Genomic DNA, 21612 nt, shown 5'->3' on the forward strand with positions numbered 1-21612 from the left:
TTATTAATACCAGTAAAATGGTATTTCTGCTAAAAAAAGTTTCAAATAAATTACAGATGCAGGGAAGGAAATTTTATTTAAATTATCCCAACCCATCTGTATCAGGTAGGCGCGGAAGTTATGGGAAATACCGGTTTATGGCACCGTAAATCCTCCCTTTATTCCATTTTGTATGGGCATTTAAATTGGTTGTATTATTCCGTTTCTCTTTAAAAGTAGTTTGTCGGAATGTTGCATACTATTGTATATCTACTCTTTGAACAGTGAGTCGCCTCTCGAATGCAGGGAGTTAACTAACAAGTTGAAATCACAGAACTATCGAATAGTAATGGACTAACTGTTTAAGGAGGACAGTTTGGATGTGACAAGAGAGCCGAAATCGTATTGCTTTTGGGAAGGAACGTTGTTTTGAAGAGAACAGCTACGGATTGGAATGCTGTCTGATAAGGGAACGGTCAGAAGCAATTCTGGCTTCTCTGGGGAAAATGTGACCTTTTCACTCGTTGATAGACGTTCGAATTTGGTTGAAAGATAAAAATGTGGGGTTTGGAAATTTTGGGAACTTGAAAATTTGGAAATCTTGAAGTTGAGGGTATTTCATGATTGAAAGATTTGGAGATTTGAGTGTATAATGTTTTAAAAATTTAGAAGCTTAAACGTGTGAAAAATGTGCGTCTTTGAGAATTAAAAAATTTGGATATTTAGAAATTTAATAATTTGAAAATATGAAGAATATGGGAATTTAGAAATGTATGAATATAGAAATTTAGAAATTTGAAAAGTTACGAAACTTAAAGACTGGAAATTTCAAAATTGCAGAATTTAAAATTGTGGAAATGTGAAGAGATAGAGAATTGAAACTTTGGAAATCAGAAAATTAGAAATCTAGAAAATTAGAAAATTAGATAATTGACAAAATAGAAAATTAGAAAATTTAAAAATTAAATTACATTTGAGAATTTAAACATGGAGTCAGTTTAATGCAAAACTTCAGAGATATGAAAATTAAAAAATTTCAAATATATTCACATATAGTACACATATCTCTCCTTATCAAAAGGTTGCATCTGAATCCAGATTAAGGACAGTATTAGCACTTACCCTAGAAACTTCATAACGAACGTTTCAATTTCTATAATACTTATGATTCAAGGCTACCAGCTGTATATCGCAACCACTTCACTAGAACAATGTTCTAAACCTTCCTTAAATACTATACTAGCTTCATTAGGAATTTAAGAGTGCATTGATTCAGCGTTTACCGAAAATCATAATTACTGCTGATCATCTTTTTTTATTTCTGATGTGAATAGAAAAACTGTAAAGGATGTAAAAATACAGTGTTCTATTTCCAATTTTTTTATTTTCTTATTCTCCAAATTTTTAAATTTCTAAATTCCTCAATTTCCCAATTTCCAATTTCTTGAACTCATTAATCTTTAAATTTCCAACGTTCCAAATTCCCCAATTTCCAAATTCCTGAAATGTCAAATTTCCAAATTTCCAAATTCTCCAATTCCAAATTCTCCAATTCCCAAATTCTCCAATTCCCCAATTCCAAAATTTCCCAATTCCCCAATTCCCCAATTTCCAAATTTCCAAATTTCCAATCTCCCAAATTTCCAAATTCCCAAATTCTCAAATTCTCAAATTTCCCAGTTCCCCAATTTTCAAATTTCCCAATTCCCAAATTCCTAAATTCCCCAAATTTCCAAATTCCCCAAATCCCCCAAATTCCCAATTCCCAAATTCCCCAAATTTCCAAATTCCCAAATTCCCAATTCCCAAATTTCCAATTCCCCCATATTCCCAATTCTCAAATTCCTAAATTCCCCTAATTTCCAAATTCCCAATTCCCAGTTCCCCAAATCCCCCAAATTCCCAATTCTCAAATTCCCAAATTTCCCAAATTTCCAAATTTCCAAATTCCCAAATTCCCAAATCCCCAATTCCCCAACTCCCCAACTCCCCAATTCCCAAATTCTCAATATCTCAAATTTCCAAATTTTATTTTGAAAAATTTCCAAGTTTTTAAAACCCCAAATTCCCAAATCCCTAAATTCAAAATATTCAAAATTTCAAACTTCCCAAATCTGCAAATTCCAAAATTCCTGAACTCCACGCTCAAGAATGATATACCTCCTGATAGTTCGCGTTGTATATGACGCATGAATGACAATATGGAATAGTATTATACACATCATAGTACAACATACCTGTATCTCTCATATGTACAGCTATAATACTCACAGTTAGATGCTACCTACACACCATTCATAATACTGTACATAATATAATACTGTAACGAAAACATGTCACAATTACATAAAATAGATATTATCTTCTCCACTATCCTATCTAATCATAACATATTCTAATTAATAACGTATTTATACATAAACGAAATACAGAAACGCTCATATAAAGCGATAATTGCCCTCCAAAAGCAGTGAGATCGTAAACACTTCTGGATTCGAGATCAGGAGCACAGAATCAGCTCATGCTGAATACATTTCCTTATTTACAACATAGTCAATGCAAAAGAAGATCATTTACACGTTATTTCAATGTAATCTGCTGGAAGTCACCTTTTCTTACTAGAAGTAGATTTACAAAAATTTTAAGTACGCTGAAGGTTAGAGTCAAACCAACATAATACAAAATATAATGAAAATTATATATTTCTGTCTGTAGATATGCATTGCAAGAAAAATTAAAAATGATGGAGGTTTTAACTGTTCTCTAACTTATATTATATCGTTTGAGAGAATTCTGTGAGTAAAATATTGATAAGTAGAGTTTAACAAAGTTTAGAATAACCATACTAGATATACTTTATAAAATTACATGGTTAGGTTATATTATGTAGGTATGTAATATAATTTAAGAATTCTAATTAATTTAATTTTAAGAAAGCTAAGCAGTTAATTTAACTTTAACCAAGTAGTTAATTTAATTTTAAAAAATCTAATTAGCTAATTTAATTTTTAGAAACCTAATCAGTTACTTAATTTTGAAAAACCAAATTAGTTAATATAATCAAAAAGAAATGAATTAGTAATTTAATTTTAAGAAACCTAGCTGGTTAATTTATTTTAAAAAATTCTAGTTACCTAGTTAAGAAACCTAGTTATCTAATTTAATTTTAAAGATCCAACATAGGTCATTTAATTTTAAAACCCTAGTTCGATAATTTAATTTTTAAAAAATCCAATTTGATAATTTAATTAAAAAAAAAACGTAGTTACTTTAATATAAACTCTATCGTCGTAATATTTCAAAACATAGAACATCCATAATTTCCACCAAAAAATAGTTTCTATGGATCTGTCCAAACGCCCAAAACATCCCTGTTTTTCGCTAGTAGATAAAGATGACGAGGCGTCGATGATGACCTCCGCCATTTACGATTTCGAGCAATCTCTGATAACCCAAGCGATTACGTAGAACGAAGTAAATTTCGTCCGATCGATGGAAGATTGATTATCGCAATTTGCCTAACTTCTGATCAAGTTCTCGCTGGTTTCTCGATCATCAGTCAAGTGATAAACGAATAACAACCGTGGCCGCCCCCGTTGGTAAATTAACCGCGATGAGAGGAATCGACGAAGTTCTGTAAATAATTTAAATGGGTTTGGCACGGTACGCGGAATTAAGGGAACGTTTAGGTAACTTGTTAGGTAAATGAAGGTACGACAGAAGTTGTAGCTGGTTGGTAGTTCGAAGTCACGTAAAGTTACGTGAATGGTATTGTTTGCTGTGTGCTGCGACAACTGTCCTACGTATACTATTATCCTAATGAAGGTTAATTCTTTTCCTGTAAATACGCATTTAGAGAGGACGAAGTACTAGCAGGACGCGTAATTAGTCTTTTGCGGCCCGTTTGTTGTATGCGACGCGTAATTAGAACGGGTTGTGCCTCGAACTTGATGAGGAATTGGAAAGTTGAAGAAGCTGAATGGAATGTTTTTTCTACGACTATTCTATGAATGCACTGCATTCAGAAAATGCAAACACGTTTTACGGAATTGCATATTTATTCTTGAGGAGTTTTGTAAGTTCGCAAATTATTAAAGTCCTCTATTTTAAAATTTGAAAACTTCAATCTTGTGCCTGCTTAAAAATTCAAAAATAAAAAATTCTTGATCTCTAAATTATCACATTTCAATAAATTAATTTTCTAACTAAGAAAATTTGCAACTTAAAATATTTGAAATCGGCTTCAGTATTATTCTCCAACCCATCACTACAGCACTCCAACACATCACTAAACGCGAAAGCAAGTTTCTATTAATAAAGCCCTCTATTTTAAAATTTGAAAACGTCAATCTTTTACCTGCTCAAAAGTTCAAAAATAAAAAATTCTTAAATCTCTAAATTACCAAATTTCAATAAATTAATTTTTTAACTAAGAAAATTTGCAACTTAAAATATTTGAAATCGGTTTCAGTATTATTCTCCAACCCATCACTACAGCACTCCAACACATCACTAAACTCGAAAGCAAGTTTCTATTAATAAAGTCCTCTATTTTAAAATTTGAAAACGTCAATCTTTTACCTGCTCAAAAGTTCAAAAATAAAAAATTCTTAAATCTCTAAATTACCAAATTTCAATAAACTAATTTTTTAACTAAGAAAATTTGCAACTTAAAATATTTGAAATCGGCTTCAGTATTATTCTCCAACCCATCACTACAGCACTCCAACACATCACTAAACGCGAGTGCTAAGCTCTTCGACGTGCACCCGATCTGCCCATCACAGAATTAAATAAACCGCCTCAAATAGCCGAGAGGTTTCTTTTGACAAAAAAATCTCAATATCTGTAGATCTTCGAAAGCACGCAGCTATCTGACGCGAACAAAACGCTTTAAAGCTTCCACGTTTTTCTTTCCCTCGAGTGCGTCTCTGAATGGCCAACGCAGAAAACGTCTCCTTTTATTTCAGAAAGCATTTACGATTCCCCGTGCGATGGAGGGTACTCTTGAAGAATGCATGGAAATGAAAGTCACGCTTCGGGAGAAATATGGCGGAAAGGCGTGTAGGTGAAAGCTTTTTGGCCGCGTAAATGATAAAGAAGCTGCTCACCAGGGACTAGAAGGCCTGAAAATTTCACAGAGGCGGAAGCAAGTTTCTGCTGCTGCTGAAGTCGGGGCTGAAAAAGCCACGTAAGTGGATCGCACGTAGCCGTAATTGATTGAACCTTTTGTTGCAATGGCGTAGCCACCAACCTACCTATCTTTCTTATATTGGACAAGCCAGTTTTTGTTGTGACGCAACGTTTATGGATCATTTAACGAGGTCTTGAAAAATCTCGATAATGGAGAAGCCCTGGCCACATTTTCTTTGTAATAAATTTTTAACAAAAAGTCACGGTGTTATGAACCTTTTGACAATCTATGTTTAAAGTATTTAGAGGTTGGTATAGCCTAAATTGTAACTTTGAGGTTGTGTTTTTAGACGGATATAAATACAAACTACGTTCACTATATTATTAACCCTTTGCACTCAGAGATTTTATTTTGATATTTAAAATGTTATTCAGAGGGGACAACCGAGTGTAAAAGGTTAAGGCTTAATTATTAAAGTACTTTTGTTTGAAAAAAGATTAATTCAATTTTTGTTAGGTTATGTATATCAACTACATTTTTAAAGAAGCTTAAAATCTATAAGGTTATGTCGCACTGCGATTCGGTACGTGCAGTTCACAGAATGTCTCATCACGATTAACAAGTGCTTATGTAACATATTATTAATTTTATCGAGGTTATATATATATTTAAATAACCATAAATCCGATAAGTATATCATTTTCCAAACCATTGCAATTTAAACTCTGTCAGCAATTACATTTTTCACATGTTTTTTTGTTAGGTTAAGTACAAAGGTGTACTTTACTAAAAGCATTTTTTAAAACGTTCATTATTATTGCACGTTGTTTTAGTAGAAAGAAATATTAACAGCATATTGTCTTAAAATTATTACAAACATTTGTGTGAAAAAATTATGTGAAACATTAGAAAAGAATATTAACAATGTATTTTCATAAAATTATTACAAATATTTGCGTGAAAAATTGTGTGAAACATTAGAAAGAAATATTAACAATGTATTTTCATAAAATTATTACAAATATTTGCGTGAAAAATTGTGTGAAACATTAGAAAAGAATATTAACAGTGTATTTTCATAAAATTATTACAAATATTTGTGTGAAACATTAGGGTGAACAGCCCTGTATAAAGGCAGATTTTAAGCAATCGACTAGCGTCGCGCAAAGTTGAGCACGTTAATTGGATCCCGTTCGTTCTTTGAAATAAAATTCGGCGACGTGGAACGTTTTCACGACTATTTGAAAGATATAACTTGAAACACGATTCGTAGAAATTTCTAAAATATTCTAATAACGTCATTGTTAAAAAAATTGGTGGAATAACGTTTGATTTATAAGGTAAATACGATCAGAGACATATTCTATTTATGAACAATGGAAATGAGAACAATCATTTCAATAGTTCTAACTGGTCCGTTTACGACAAGTGTGAGGTAACGAAATGAATTTTAAGCATGGATTGCGTCGCTTGTATGAAATATACGTTGTACGTGTACGTATGTGCATACACATATAAAGCGAAATTTCATGCGAACTGGAAATTGGATAAATTATTCAAACATAGTTAGATGTTTCTGCGGTTTTGCAGTGAATTCGAAAAATAAATATACGTATTCTATGCTCTCTGACGAGTGCATTATATTTGCCTGGTATCTAAAGTCACCTTTCCGATGACTTTATAAATTTCGTGATTTCATAGTGAAGTCAATGTATATTTCGAATATTTCTTTGAAAAGGAAATAATTTACTGTGTAATATTTGAAGTTGTCTAAAAATTTCCACAAAATATGAGATTAAATTAAATTAACTCTTTGAGGCACAGGATTTCAGATCAAATATAGACCCATGTTGCGCAGGAATTTTATCGAGCTTTAAATGAAACAAAATTGGTATATTTTTATTAATAAAGGTATAACATTATGTAAAAATAGAACAAAATAGTAACAATTAATTAAATTTTAAAGCATATACAACATAAACAATAAAGAAAAATTGTTTTTTGTATTACTCCACAAGTTGTATGGTGGGACAAATGAAACCCCCCTATACTTTCATCATTTGCAAACAAATTTAACCATTGATTTATATTATAAAAATTGTTACTCGCTTATGAAGAAGTAATTTTTATAGAAATTAACTTACCTCTGCGATTTTTAACATGAAACTAAGAAAAAAATGTGAGAGCAATAAACTTTCCGTTTATAACAATTGCTCAGCCGGTAATTGCATGTTGAATGTTTCCAACAAAATGAATACATTTGTAACATTATTTGAAAACATTACCAACTGCTTTACGTAAATAAGGCGAAATATAAACCTATGCACATGCAGCTACTGCAAGACTTCTTACAGTATAAAAATGCCCTAAAAATGTCTAAAAATGTTCTAAATATGTCTAAAAATGTCCCACCATGCCGTGAAATACATAAAAAAGGCGGAACACTTTTAATCCCACCGTGCCCCAAAGAGTTAAACTGAATTAAATTGAATTAAATTGAATTGGATCAAACTGAACGAATTAAACTACATTTCTCAAATTTGTAAAATTTTAAAACATACATTAATTAATTCACTAATACGCCCTAAGACAATTGAATTAAATTGAACAATTTTTTAGTTGCTTAGAAATTTAGAAATGCGGTTATTTGCGAATTGTTTCATTAAGAATATGCAAATTTGGAAAGAAAGATATTTAAAAATTTTGTATTGAAAACCTAATGTCCTATGTACATGTACAAAATTACCCATTTTTAAATCACTTTAAAAGGTGTCAACAAAAATATCATTTTAAGAAAAAAAAAATATGGTGGAACAAGAAGGAACATAAACTGTGACAAGTAAAAAGTAGACGATAAACGTGAAGCTGTTCTCATAAAGCATTCAAGATACAATTCATCACTCAGAGTATAAAGATTGCAGGAATATTTTTTATGACTTGCTAGTGTTTTTCACAGAAAGGAGTTGAAGCTGTACTATATATCAAGAGAATTATGGATACTGATAAAATACTGTTCTGTACATTGATATTTGGACGTCATATTATCTCTAAACTTTTTGTTTAGTATTAACAAGAATTATCGAAATATCTATAGGCGTAGTCATAGAATATTGAAGTTTAATAAAAAAAAAAATTAATTGTATTTGTTAATACTTTGCAAGGACAGTTATTGTTAATATACTTGCAATAACAATTATTGCTAATATACTTGCAATTACAATTATTGTCAATTTTGATAATTTTTAAACTACACAGTTACACATAATACAATCACAACAATATTAACTAATAATTATCAAATTGTTATACTACTAAAAAATTGTTATAATACTAAAATAATTTATAAAATTTTTAGTTGAAATGCTGTGTGTAACAATAAATCTCAAATAACAATATATAAATTATGGTGTAACAACAAATTTCAAATAATATAATAAAATTTACTTTATAACAACATTTGTTATCTAGCAGTTTATTTTAAACTTTAAGTTTATATATTAAATTTGTAATAAAATAAAGGTGTGTACTGTGGTTCTTTCGTGATACGTTTCGAAGATTTTTATGTCACGACCCTGATGGACACCAAAAATAACAGTTGAATTGGATTGGAGTAGAATTATTGGTTGAGTCATCGCGCGTGATGTGCTAACGTTTGTCAACGCTCGAAATGCTTCAAATTAATCGTACTATTAATTCAATTAAAAAAGTTTCCCTTCTATTTTAAAAGTAGAGTTCTACCCTTCAAATATCAAGGATTAACGATGTTTTTCAAACCAGAATTACTGATTTCAAATTTCTCTTAAATCACATATTTTTGTTAAAAGACATAAATCATTATAAAAACACAATATAAGTCTTATTATTAAAAAAAGAAAGTTCAATAAAATTTAAAATAATTATAACATTTTTGTGTATATTAAGTTATTTATGCGTGTACTTAAATTGCTAACTTTCAATACCAAGTTAATAAAAAATCTAAGATTGAATATTTCATAAACTTTGCAAATAAATCACCTTCGAATAAATTTTTCATTTAAACGTTATGTATTCCACGAAAATGAATTTCGAAGCGTTTGATAAAAAGTGTTTCAACGAAGCTACAATGTATTTTGCACCAAAAACGAAGAAACTTTCCGGAAAATGAAATTCTCGTTTCAATTTTGAACGTGCAATTAATTAAAAACGTGACGAAGTTAATAATAGCGGGAAAGAAATACTTGACACGGTATTTATGAGATTTTTCATTACCGGCTGTAACTCACGTATTCAAATTTTCCTACGTCTCATGTGTGGACGTGGTATCGGTGTTTTAAGACGATAACGTAATTTTCGCAAGAGTATGTAAATACCGGTCTGTAAGTTATCGCGACACGGAGTGATAAGACTGTTTACGAAGGATTGTGAATATATCTGAAACATGCAACCTCGTTTCACGATGAAAAGACCTCCCCTTGCCATTATTATGTTATCAATTGCGATTCATTGACCCGTATCTTGGCGTCTAAGCAATCGGTATATTGTACACTCGCGTGGAATGTACGCTTTTTTCGATAACGACAAATATGTAAAATTCAAAATTTTTTAAGCTAGAGACTTTTACTTAGCATTTATGAATGTTCAAGTTTTCGCATTGTCGAATTTCGAAATTTTCAAATTCTCAGGCTTGTGGATTTCTAAATTTTTTAATTTATAAGTTTTCAATGTTTCACATTTATAAATTTTTAAATTTTCCGAATTCTCAATCTTTCAAATTTACAATGTACAAACTTCTAAATTTTTCAAATTTACAATGTGCAAACATCTAAATTTTTTAAATTCTCAATTTCTCAAATTAACAATTTGCAAATTTCTAAGTTTTTCACATTCTCAAACTGCCAAATTTACAATTTGCAAAATTTCTAAATTTTTTAAATTCTGAATCTCTCAAATTTACAATTTGCAAATTTCTAAATTTTTCAAATTTTCATACTTTCCAATGTACAATTTGGACATTTTTACATTTTTCAAATTCTCAGTCTTTCAAATTTACAATTAGGAAATTTCTAAATTTTTCAAATTCTCAATCTTTCAAATTTACAATTTGAAAATCTCTATATTTTTCAAATTATGACATTGTGAAGTTGCCAAATTTTCAATCATTCGAATTATCAAATTGTCAAGTTGTCAAGTTGGCGAATTGTCAAATTTTCAAACTGCCAAATTGTCAAATTATCAAATTGAGAAAGTTTCAATCTTTCAAACTGTCAAATTATCACATTGTTAAATTGTCGAATTTAAAAGTTTCCCAATTTCAAAATTATTAAATCTCTAAATTTATAAATTTATAAACTCAAATTTAAGAGTTCTCCAATGTTTACAATTTCAAATTTCCAGTCTCTAATTTTGTTATTTTTTAATTCCTTGTATTTGCAAATTTCTAAACTTTCCAAATTGCTAAACTTTTAGTTCTCTAGGTATCTTATAATTTTAAATTTAGGCATTTCAAAATTTATCAACGTGGAAATAGAGAACTTTACAAGTTTTAAAATGTGGAAATGCAGAACTTTGTCAATTTTTCAAATTTCTCAAATTTCTCACATTTTCTCAAATTTCTTAAATTTCTCAAATTTTCTCAAATTTTCTCAAATTTTCTCAAATTTCTCAAATTTCTCACTTTTCTCAAATTTTCTCAAATTTCTCAAATTTCTCAAGTTTCTCAAATTTCCCAAATTTCCCAAATTTCTTGAATTCTAAATATAAAAATTTCCAAATTTCTCTATCTTCAAATCCCAAAACACCAAATTTCTAAGTTTCCAAAAAACCTTAAAAATCAACGAACGGGATATCATATTTTACCCCATTTTGTCTTATTTATTATTACAATAATTACCATATTTTACCATAAGCCTCGATTATCATATTTTTTCTATGAAAATCATATTTGCACTTGACTGTACTCAACAAGCCACAATAAAATCTCGATTTCATTAAATCACATACCCTTGAACGGTTCGCAAATTTTACGAGCATATAAATACAATCTGCCTTTCAACCGAAATAAATTTATTTTACATTGATCAGAAATACTCGTTAATTAACTTCGATTATATATCTAGTGAGATATCAGAAATAGAACTCTTAATTATCGCATTTATCGTTGCGTAAAAATAGTCGATCGAAGTACTTGACTTAACAAGGAACACAAGTAAATTTTTGTTCGTGACAATTTAATTGATACAATTTTCTCTCGGTGATATAAGCTATTATTTTTTACTACGAGCAATAATAATTTAAATAAATGAAATTTAATCTGTAATTGGTACACTAGAATTATTTAATTTTCTATAATTTTACTTTTTCTGAAATGTAAACTAATTTTCGAAGAAAATATAGTGTTATCTATTTTAAATTAATTAAAACTGAATTTTAACTTAATTACTTTATTTAAAATTGAACATTTATAAGATATTTTAATGTAGGTTTCCATTAAATATTTTTTATAGTGACAAAATAGTTCAGCTGAGAGTTTAAAAATTAATAAGTTATAATTAGTTTTAATTACAGTATTTTTTATAGTTATACATGTTCATTAACTGACCAAAGAAGTTTGGTTGTTAAATAAAATAAATGTTTCTTTTTTTCATTGTAGTAAATCCATTTGCTGTAATTTTTATTTATTTAATAACATTATGCTGTTTTGTCATATACCTTGAAACAAATATAGGAAAATAGTTATATTTAATTATCATAGATATATTGTATTTGAAATATAAATTTATCATTTGTCATATTTTTAGCAACTTATTTTTGCATTGCAAATTGAAAAATATTTCCAAAAACGTTTTGAAGATCGAAAATATTTTTAAAACATACTACTTACATATTAATATAAAATATGTTTGAAATTTTGAACATAAAATGACTTTATCAGTTTCACTATTTTTAAATAAAGCAAAATACATTTTTATTCTTAAAATACAATAAGTGAATTTATATTATTAAAATAAAAACACTGCTTTTGTATTTATTATGTATTATAACGATGTTAAGTTTTATAATGCTAATTCTCAAACTCCCATGAAAAATTTCAGTAAATAAATTTATACTTTTTATTTCATTTCCAAAAAAACTTAAAAAACACGTGTTTGTATCTGCAAATTTTTCCATCACGTTTACGAATTCTTCCATATTTATCTCAAAAATTTTATCGCCTTTTGAAGAGCAAATACAAGGCAGATAATGTTTTCAAGATAATGTTAAAGCTCTCAATTATAAACGATACAGCGGAGAAAAGCTGTTAATTTATAATCAGAAACTTTTATCTGGTTATTGTAACGATTACCACGATAAATGTTTCAGTTATGTCACTCTTTTGTACGTTTCAATCATGCAACCACTGGCAAACAAGCTCTTGTATGCATTCGTTGATAATAAAAATTTTAATATTTCATGTGGAATCTGTCAGAATTTTGAGCGATTAAATGTTTATCGAGTAATCGTGAAGAAAGGAAAGTTTTATTACAGTAATATAAATTGTTACGCAATTTAATAGTCCCGAGGAAGTAAATATGCCAAGGTCTGTAATAAAAGAAAAATATCTTGTGTGAAAAATACGGGAAAACTGCGTCTGATAATAAAAGCTACGTCTCTCGCAGTTTAGTGTGTGAAAATACGTGTAAATATTCTTTCACTTAAATCAATGCAAGAAATCGTTCTTTTCTTATGTAACTTATTCGTAAACATACGACTACGTGTTAAAAAATTCTGAGTCAGTGTGAAAATGGAGTTTAGGTATTTTTAGGACAATATGCATAATTGCGCAATTTATTTGATAGTCATTTTGTAATTTTTTATAAGAACAATGAGGTAAAAACTTTGTATAATACAATTAAAAAAATTGAGTGAAGTTTAAATAATTTATGTATTTGTTACTAAAATTTTAATTTTTTAACATTATATCATTTTCGCATTAATATCATATATTATTATATATACTTTACATTCACAGGAACTATATTTTTGAGATATAAAAATATTTATAACTCAAAAACTGCGAATAGTGCTTATAGTACATTTTTATTATTGAAATTTGATTTTTAAACAACATATAATTTCACTGTTAAATAATTACATTCACAGAATATGCATGATAGTAAATTCATCATTTTCTTGTAGTTCAACTTAAATTTCTAATAATAGTTTTATCTCCCAATACATAAAAATATAATTCAGGAAAGAATCAACAGTAAAAAGATACATGTACATATGTATCTTGTTCTAAACATTATCCCTGAACATTATCCCTAGAGGGCTAATCATAATTAAAACATCAACATATTATCTAAATATTATTTAGATTGTTGATATTATCTACATACAATCTAAAACAACACATTATATTACATACAATTAACTACACAATTTTGTTGGACATATCCCTTCTCAATTTAAAAATTACTAAAATTGTTTTCTCATAAGATAAAAACCGTCATATCTGGTATGACACAATATATGAGTCATAAACATACAATTCATTTTATAACCTAAACAATCAGTTTTCTATCTTGTATTACTACAAAAATCCATCGATTAATTTCTTTCTGTTAATTAAGAAAGTAATCGTTATCGTCACAGGTAATCTGTATTGTGAATGTAATCAGACAAGTACTAAAATATAAAATTAAAGAAAACTGTAACATCAATGTTATACCAGTTATGTAATGTAAAGTGAATGAAAAATTTTTATTAGAATATAAAGCTATTATATTCTAAATAATTGCAGTAACAGAATAATAATTTTATCGCTAACAATAAAATCGTAAGAGAGAACACTAATATCATACTATATGTAACAGTTTTTACTATGGCATACACGTTCGCTATATTAAATTACGAGTCACTAGTGACCCCTGTGGAATTGAATATATTACCAAGAAGATAAGGAAATGGCTTTAGAATATTCACGAAATATAGATATCACAGAATTATCAGCAACTATCTGAAAAGTTTATGCAGATTCTCTGATCGCAGCCACTAAAAAAGTCATCTGCGCAGCGACTCTAACTTGTCGGCAGGCGGTCAATAACGGTCGCATAATTTTGCTGCGGTTAAAGGTTCGTTCATATCAACGGACAGTGAACGTACCGACTACGTAGCGTAACAGACACAATATTTTCTGGTGGCAAATATTCATATTGGCAGATATTTAATTTTCTGTCTGCGTACGTTCGGATGCAATGTAGATTTACTTTGGATAAACATATTTAAAGTTGATCATTTTTTAATTCTAAAATTTTTAATTTCCCAATTCTTAAAGTTTCAAATGTTCAAATCCAAAATTCTCAAATTTCCAAATGTTCTAATCTCAAATTCTCAAATTCCTAAATGTTGAAATCCTCAATTCTCAAATTCCTAAATTTTCAAATCCCCAGTTCTCAAATTCCTAAATGATCAAATCTCAAATTCTCAAATTCCTAAATGTTCAAATCCCAAATTCTCAAATTCCCAAATGTTCTAATCTCAAATTCTCAAATTCCTAAATGTTGAAATCCTCAATTCTCAAATTCCTAAATGGTCAAATCCCAAATTCTCAAATTCCTAAATTTTCAAATCCCCAATTCTCAAATTCCTAAATGCTCAAATCCCAAATTCTCAAATTCCTAAATTTTCAAATCCCAAATTCTCAAATTCCTAAATATTCAAATCCCCAATTCTCAAATTTCCAAATGTTCAAATCCCAAATTCCTAAAATTCTAAATCCAAAAATTATAAAAATTTCTCCCCCATTAAATCTCTAAACCTCCAACTTTTCAAATTTTCAAAAATCCTTCAAAATTAAAGAGTCCTCTTCTACCTTCACCACTATATTTCCCCAAGTGACATCATATTTAAAGATTATTAAATATAAATAATAAATTAGTTGATTTAATTCATGATCTCAGATTATTTTTTATTTTACCCAAAATTTGATTATTTTCATTACACTAATTAAGGCTATAACTACAATGGAAATTCTAATTTGTAATAAATCAATATTTTATATGTTAGAAAAATTAAATTACTAAATTCTCACACTGTATCGTAAAAATCTTGTTCGTATCTACTATAAAGTAGACTTAAAACAACCAGATGTCCGCCATTAGAGAGGATTGCCCCACAATTGAATTTATTACCTCCCGTTAAAAATGTCCTTCAAAATATTCCCTATTGAAACTTCCATTAATAAATGTTTTATATTCAAACCAATGCTTCGCGATCAAAAAAGTACAGAATTGAATCAATGTTAATATAAAATATCAAATTTCAAATTTTCACTTATATATATTTCTAAATTTCCACCTTCCAATTTCTAACTTGGTAATTTGGAAATTTACAGAGCAGAAAATTTATAAAATAACTTTGATAATTTAGTGATTTGAAAATTATTTACTTTATGAATTTTACAGGACATCTGTAAATTCAAAAATTTGAATATATCAAATTTTCAAATTTACATATATATAGATCTATACATATAACTGGATAATTTGGTAATTAAGAAATTCACAGAGCTGAGAATTTATAAATTTATAACTTTGATAATTTGATAATTTGAAAATTATTTACTTTATGAGTTTTACAAGACATCTATAAATTCAGAAATTTACATATATCAAATTTTCAAGTTATATACATAAAGATCTATACATATAACTGAATAATTTGGTAATTTGGGAAATTAGAAATTTTATGGCTGCATTTTAACAAGAATTGTGTAATTTCACTGTTACGTTACGTGTCTGACAATGTCAGTATTCGCAAATATGAACGCACCTTGTTCAGTACAGAACAAGTGAACGCGCATGCGCAATTGTGTGTACTTTGCCGAACCCATGGCATTCAAACGAGGTGAACGTCACGACAAAGTGCACCTACCGATATTCGTCGACATAACCTTAAAGGCCGTCGATGCGCGATGTAGTCAACGAGCTTCATTCTCCGTACAGTACTCGACTCGATTTCTCGATAATAAAGATAATTAGTGAACGTGAAATAGTAGATGGAGTACGATCGTGTAATCAAGATTCTAAATAACGTGATGAGGTCTAATTGAAAGGTGACGTCAGAGTGCTCCTGACGTGTAAACGCATTACTTTAAAATCTGAAACTTTAACATATCTGCCACAGTGAAATAGTGTTATGTATTATACTGCAATTACGGTTATTCAAAATATGTCTTATTTTTCAGTTTAATTTTTCTTTTGTTACGTTAAGTGTACACCTGTCACTGTTTAAAGAAATCGATATTTTTTAATTGTCTTACATGAGGCAATGTCTTGCTGTCATAAAACGAATGAAATATTGTATTTGAATAATATTTTGTGTTAGGTTACGAAAAAAATGGCGGATAATCGATGAATATACTAGATTTAAAAATTATCGAACTCCGACATCTTTAGAATTTTTAAATTATAAAAGTAGATAAATAAAAATAATAATTATATGTCTTTTAAAAAGATTAAAACCATTTACAAATAACCTATAAACAAAATAATCGATTCTTTAAGCATATCTGACAGGTCCCTTTCTAAAATTTTCTTAACTATTTTTCTTTTAGTTATTCGATTATGTGACATTCGTCAATCACCGATAATTACTGCGACGTTAACATGTTAATGTGACACGCGATGTGTTATTTATACCAAGTGTCCAATTGTTCTATCAAGTAATCGAAATTAGAAATTGTGTATTATATTCTAGTGAAAGATGTCTCATATCAGATACAGTGAAAGAAGTATTTTATAGAACGGAATGACTTGTTACAGATAACATTGAATTCTGGAATTTTATTTTTTTATTGGAAGTATAATAAAGGATCGATTTATCACGATGTTTATTGCTACGGTGTGATCTTTATTAGAGGGAACTTATATTTATGGTCTCCCTATTTTTTTCCTTTTTCTCTACCATATCATAATCTTGTTTACGAGCCATTTATGGTTTCATTTATCGCGTATTGATACAAGCGCATAACATTTTACGCACTGAAATAAAAATAATAAAGAAGTGCTGATAACCGACGTCAAGGAATATTAACATTTTACCAGTCATAATATCTTATTTGCATTTCTCGAGAAAAAGAAAAGCATTAAGAGAAGAATAGTATTATAAAAATAAGATAATAATTGTAACAAAAGTTACTGTTTGCACCCAGTATATTTCACTTCCATTGCTAAATATTTTACATTTTTACAATTGTTACAGCCGTGCAGTTAGTACATGCAATGGTTATTTATGTACATGATACATCTAGTTTTTAACATCATGTAACGCTTCCACGCAAATAATGAATTAGTAAAATTATTTGTTGAAACAAATTGGTTCGATGAGACGATTTATGCACCTGTAGATGATAAATAATTTTTATGAAAAATGTCTTACGCTTTTTTACGGTTAAAAATTAGAATAGTGATGGGCAGATTAAATGTTAGCTGAAGAGCAAATTTTTAAATTTAGAAATTTAACATTTGATCATTTTGTAATATGATAATTTGGTAGTAATTTGGTAATTGATAATCTGAAAATTTAGTACTTTAATAATTTGGTAATTTGGAAATTTAAAAAATTGTAATTTTAATTTTGAAACTATTTAATTCTAAAAATTTAGAAATCTAGAAATTTGAGAAATTAGAAATATGAGAATAATAAATTTTTCTTTCAGGAATTTTTAATAACAAATTTTCAAATTAAGAAATTAATTACCCATCATTGCTTGCAGCACAGTTGCCCATCATTGATCTAAAATTAATATTTCTAATCTTATAATTGAAATCCTATCATTTATCTACCTATTCACAAAAAATTATATTATTTAAATTGTATTTTGCGAAACTAATATTACAAAGTACAGATTTAATACTGAATCAATGTTGAAAGTCATTTCTGAGAAGTCTATGTGAAAACTAGGAACACTTTTGAGAAGTGAAAGTTGCATTGAACTCATTAACAGCATACTAACCTATTTGCACCAAATACAAACTACAACCGGTTTCCATATAAAATTATAAAAATCACGTATACAAGAACTAAATTTGTATTCTGTCGACACCTAAGATTATTTATTATGCAAGTTTCCGAGTAAATTACCAGTTTTGAGTGCGTTCACCTCCTGCTATTTCTGTAACCCGGAATCACAGATTACGTTTGCGTGTCAAAGTAAATCATGCCTCCAATCGAATTTCAATTCAAATTTTATTTAAAATTTCAATATTGAAAGCTTCTACAGTAACATGTATTATTTAATCTAGTATTGCAACTAAGAAATAATATATTATTTATTTACAACAAATCACACAAAATTAAATTTACATAGTAATTTACATACTATTACTGCTTCCATTTGACGTTTATAACTTTATTCTAAAATATATTGTAAGTTATTCTACAGAATGTAAATCATACAGAGTCAATTGAATAGTTAACCCTAATTTATTCGACCAGTAAAAAATCGTAAGGCAAGGGGCTTCCAAGGCAGTTTTCGCAGTGAACAAAGCTCAATGGTAACAATTCGAAATTCAAATGCGAGATCGCCAAAAACAGATGTAACGGTAGACGTTGAGAAACTGGTAGCACGCCAAAGCTTTATTCGCATTTATGAGACGAAAGAATGTGTGATGAAACGACGAGGAGAAGTTGATGTAATATGTGGATCTGGCTGCATTGGTGTACGTGGACAGATGCATCCTGATCCTACCACACACGTGTATCGCTGTCTATTTTTCGTCGTACGTACACATACGACACCTTCCTTCTGTCAATATGATCCTAGGCACATACACAGTCACGTACTGCTATGTTCCGTGCACGGTATTGCATAAGTTCTCGCCATCATTGAACTATGCCTGCAAACAACTGATCTAATTCTAACCTACGAACATCACTGATCGCAATATCGATTGTAGTCAATGGATAACGACAAAATTAAATCGTCATTGAGGTTAAAATAGATATCGAGAAGAAACGAAAGTTTAGACGCAATACATGTGCGATAATTTATTCAAGAATATTCTTTCTTCCTTATATGCAATTCGCATGTAAGCATTGTAAATTTCGATTGAACGACCGTTATGGTATATACACGTGTCGGTTAAGTAGGCAGACGTAATACAGGTTAGAATCGTATGATGTTAACTAGACAATTATTCGTACGATTAATTGATCTTGCGCGTTCGTCTGAACTTTGTATCGTTTAATAAAAATAGTTTATTTAAATAATTCGTGAAGTTTGTGTATCTGATCTGACAGATACACGTTATCGGTTAAAGGTTATATCGATAACGGAATAGTAAGAAATCTGTATTCCGCGGTAAAAATAAAATTGTGTACGTATAATATTTTCAAAATAATATTAAATTACGTATTGTTAGCCTAATATTTTCGGAACACGTTTATTTTAATCGTGCTTTTCTTCCTCTCCTCCCAGTCATGTGGTTACGAATCACGTGACCGAAGTATTATTAGACGAAATTTTTCCGATGTTCATGTTGCACCATAAATTTAATAATTTCGTACATAAAGAAGTAATTCGATTCTTACATAAAATTTTATAAATTTAATTTTGTCACCGTTTATTTAGATACGATTTAAAAATTAATTTAAACATGTACTGTTTAATTACGATTTCATGAAATACCATAGCTAATATTTTAAAACCGAGAAATTGTAACATTCATATTCGCGTGACCTGAACTTGACCTCTCCGCATATATATAACGAACATCAGATGAAAACATCCACCTCATTAGAAATTTGTTTATGCATTACGTTACAGAAATATTGATCGATGCAAATTTAAAATTCTTTCAGTAACAAGGAAGCTATTGGGTGTCGACTAAATGTCAGTCAAGGTCGAATCTCATTGTAGGTCGAACGTTCCTGACAGCATTTCCCATTGATTTTTCATTGTCCAAGGATCAGGCGATCCATGAGAGTGCATGATAATTTTCTTTTAATTTTTGCGGAAACTATTCATTCAAGAACACGCACGAACATAACTTACCTGATATTGATGAGGTGATTCCTGACCCAAAACACGTATCAAAGATGTTGTATCGTCCGCTGGTTGAAAAGCGACTGAGGTAAACCTAGGGTATTCGTCGGTTTCAAAGTCTGAACCAGAATGGTTGTAGCGCATGCGCATTAGCCTTAACCGTGAAGGTTCTCAACCTTGATCACATGACTGTCCATTCCAGGGAACATACGTAGGTGTGTAAATATAAAACCTAGCGCCACGGATATTTCGACAATCAAAATACATTCTTATATATTTCAGTGTAACAATTTCGTTACACGATCATAATACACTGCGAAAAGAAAAGAATTTTGCATACAATTTCGATAGCTTTACTTTTACGAATACTAACATTTGAATGTAAACTGTTTCACACTAGAACGCAATTAAAGCAATTACATACTAGTAAAATATTCATATTGTGAACGTCAGAGGACTTCTTTGACAATGATCAGTGCGCAGATTGTTATTTTGAGTATTATGTATCTGCTTTATTTTTATAAACATGTATCGCGTTCAAAATAACTCGTCAATATAATCAATAGATACTCGAAAAATTGTATTATTATTTTAAATCATTCTGAAATGAAGTCAATAACTGACGTTCGTAAATACGTTTGAAATTATATGCGTCGTAAATTTAAAATTGCTGAAACAACACGTGGTATCAATCATTTTATTTTTATTTTTTCACGATTCCGTTACATGATCACTGGTGCGCCGGCACGAAAATAAGTTCGATAAGTCGCATTTAATTGTGCGATTGTTACGACACTGACAGATACACGTGTTGACGATCAGGACCCTAAAACCGAGGAAGATGATATAACGCGGTTGGTGGGGATCCATGGAGCTGACGACATATCGACCACTGGCAAAGCAAATTTCTGAACGTATCGTACGATTACGATACGTTTTGAAAGCCTCCGAGTGAGAACCACTGTTTTAAAGGTCAGTCAAGGGCACCTTGCGTGACATTCGCCGAAATTGCTGACAGCATTTTTCAGCAGAAGGTTTACGCTCTCTCTTCCGTTGATATACGTGCAATGAGACATGCACGTCATTTTTCTGAATAACCTTTTTATCTTTGCTAGATGTGTTGATAACGCAAGTTTGTCTTGTCAGGTGTCATCTCATGATTCAATTTCTTCACATTAATTCTTAAATCGATGTAACTCGGATTATCTGATGCAACCTCGTGTAATTCTAAAGATTGCAGTACAACGTACACGTAATAAATAGTAATTATTTCTACGTTTGCATTAGTATAGCTTAGTATAAATTAGTATAGTTAATGTATGACTGATATATATCTTATGTATTACTTATTCATTAGTGCAAAGAATTAACTGTCAAATAAATTTGGAGCTTCCTTGTTAATTTCTATTTCGTTTATTCAAACTACTGTTCTTTCTCTTCCTGCAAGAAATCTGTTAAGAGTTCTTTTCAACGAATTTATTATTGTAATCGC

At 29.5% G+C, this 21612-nt stretch overlaps 1 protein-coding gene and 1 long non-coding RNA gene across 3 annotated transcripts in view; one reads left to right on the top strand and one right to left on the bottom strand.

Annotated features, from left to right (window-relative positions):
* Ald1 (fructose-bisphosphate aldolase) overlaps positions 1–20288 on the bottom strand; it is a 41697-nt gene extending 21409 nt beyond the window's left edge. For both annotated transcript variants that reach the window (XM_003706182.3, XM_012292085.2), the window contains exon 1: positions 20130–20288. In XM_003706182.3, coding sequence (XP_003706230.2) covers positions 20130–20270 — 141 coding nt within the window. In that variant the 5' untranslated portion in view covers positions 20271–20288. The remainder of the gene's footprint in view (positions 1–20129) is intronic.
* On the top strand, positions 17669–21527 carry LOC105663404 (uncharacterized). The gene is made up of 2 exons (XR_013041645.1): positions 17669–19452; positions 19937–21527. It is a non-coding gene; the product is annotated as an uncharacterized LOC105663404 (long non-coding RNA).
* The last annotated feature ends 85 nt before the right edge of the window (positions 21528–21612 follow it).

This window comes from Megachile rotundata, chromosome 2 (genome assembly GCF_050947335.1).
Source record: "Megachile rotundata isolate GNS110a chromosome 2, iyMegRotu1, whole genome shotgun sequence".
Lineage (NCBI taxonomy): Eukaryota > Metazoa > Arthropoda > Insecta > Hymenoptera > Megachilidae > Megachile > Megachile rotundata.